At 51.8% G+C, this 2,027-nt stretch overlaps 1 protein-coding gene across 1 annotated transcript in view; it reads left to right on the top strand.

The window, feature by feature from the left end:
• The window catches only part of CSUI_010543 (nucleotidyltransferase family related), a gene marked incomplete at its 3' end in the record, with an annotated part of 14,531 nt that extends 12,525 nt beyond the window's left edge, over positions 1-2,006 (top strand). The window contains exons 8-9 of the mRNA XM_068070646.1: positions 40-579; positions 705-2,006. Coding sequence (XP_067917379.1) covers positions 40-579; positions 705-2,006 — 1,842 coding nt within the window. The remainder of the gene's footprint in view (positions 1-39; positions 580-704) is intronic.
• Between the last annotated feature and the right edge of the window lie 21 nt (positions 2,007-2,027).

Consider the following 2,027-nt stretch of genomic DNA (forward strand, 5'->3'; position numbering starts at 1 on the left):
TCCTCCTCTTGTTCCTCTTCTTCACCTCTTCCCCCGCAGTCGGATGACGACATCCAGCAGCATTTCTCTAAGAAAGAAACGAAGAAGGTGTGTCTTTATGAGGAAGAGAAAAGTAGAACGGGATCTCCTCTTTCTTCTTCAACCCTTGACATAAAAGCAGACAAAGGAAAAGAAGAGGAAAGAGAGACTCCATCTGACAGGAAGACCTCAAAGGGGGGTGATCTCCCAAGCAACGATGATCCCGGCGCCGTAACCAATAAAGAGGAAGACCATACTAGTAAGGATCAACCATCGCCTTATATACGGAGACGACGACATAGTCACGGAGAACCTTGTAGTAGCTGTAGCCGGAAGTCTCCTGGGGAGACGTCGGCTCATCACAGTGAAGGAGAAGGTGGAGATGACAGTGAAGATCTGTCGAAGTGTACAGACAGCTCACATCTTTTCAAAAGGAGAGGAAGTTGCTGTACCAAAACACATCGACGTGGCAGTCTTCATGATGTTCCAAAACACACAAGTGATACAGGCCTCCCTTCCAATACTGGAGAAAATGAGAAGAACGGAGGAGGCCTGAACGGGGTCAGAAAAAAGAGATCTTCCCCGCATGTCTCTTCTTCTCCTGATTCCTCCTCCTCCTCCTCGTCGTCNNTCTTCTTCTTCCTCTTTGTTCTCCTCGGGTGTATCCTTTTGGTCCTTCTCCACAGACCCTCGAAAGCTACGGAAGTTTTTTTTCTCCGGGGTTGACTCCTGCTGCTGGTGCTGCCGGCTCTCCAGGAGGGGGAGGAGGAGCTGGGACTATTCCCTTCAGTCTAGGGGATCTCGTCTATCAAGGAAATCCACCTATTCTAGCTGGAGGAGGGGGAGCGTCTCTTGTGGCTACTACTGTTGGTGGGACTCCTCCTGGTATCCCCATCGGAGGTGGACCAGGAGAGTATTACCGTCATCCTCCTCCTGCCTATATACCTGGCGTAGGGGGGCGACGTCCTTCCTCTTCGGCACTCGCTCAAGGAGGAATGTGTTATGGTGCATCGCCAGCCGTCCCTTCACCTAAGATGGTGTCTTCAGCTTCCTCTATGTCTCCTCTGTCTTCTTGTAGTTCACATCATCCTTTCTCCAGTCTCCATTCAAATCATGCAACTCCTACATCTCAAAATAACACAAGTGGGGTGATGACACCTCTATCAAATACCCCTGCCAACTCATCAAGAGGGGGAGGCTTCTCGTTCTTCTTCCCTGGTGGTCATATGGCTTCTGCCTCACCTCCTTCTTTACCTACAACAGCTCTCAATTCAAATCAGCCCCATCTCCCTTCACCTTTATGCGGAGGAGGAGGGGGAGGAGGCCATTCAGCATCGAATACCGCACAGCCGCACCAGGTGCAGCAGCAAGCGGCTTGGCATGGAATGACGAACTCTCCAAACCCTGCCGGGGTGACGATCACAGGGGGGGGGGGAGTAGGAGTAGGAGGAGATTATCATCATCACAGTAGTAGTAGTCATCATACCTCTCATCCGAATCATATCAACAATAGACGCCATTACCCTACTGGAAACGGAGGAGGAGGAGTTGGGCCAACAGGCGGTTTTCTATACGGAGTCAACACAGGTAGCACCAGTACGACGGCTTTGCATCATCATCATCATCAGCATTACGGAGGAGGTGGGGATTACTTAGGAGGAGGTGGAGGGGGTATGAGTAGCAGTCGGAATCTCATGCAGGCGCATGCAGCCGCAACGACAGCAGGAGGAGCAGGGTATCATCCTCCGCACCAACATTATCTTCAGCACTATCATCCTCCCCCTCATCAGCGGTCGAGTCGACGTAGTAGCAGTAGTAGTTGTCGTAGTACCGTGTTCGTGCCTGGAGTTCCTGGTGGTGGAGATGACTATACCTCCACGTCTTCTAGAGGAGGAGGAAGAGGATGGGGGGCTGGAGGAGGAGGAAGACGATGGAACGCGGCTAGTCATACAACGCATGCAACTACCGGGACTACTGCAAGGAGTCTAGGTGGGCAGCATGTCACTAGT

This window comes from Cystoisospora suis (genome assembly GCF_002600585.1).
Source record: "Cystoisospora suis strain Wien I chromosome Unknown contig_7720, whole genome shotgun sequence".
NCBI lineage: Eukaryota > Apicomplexa > Conoidasida > Eucoccidiorida > Sarcocystidae > Cystoisospora > Cystoisospora suis.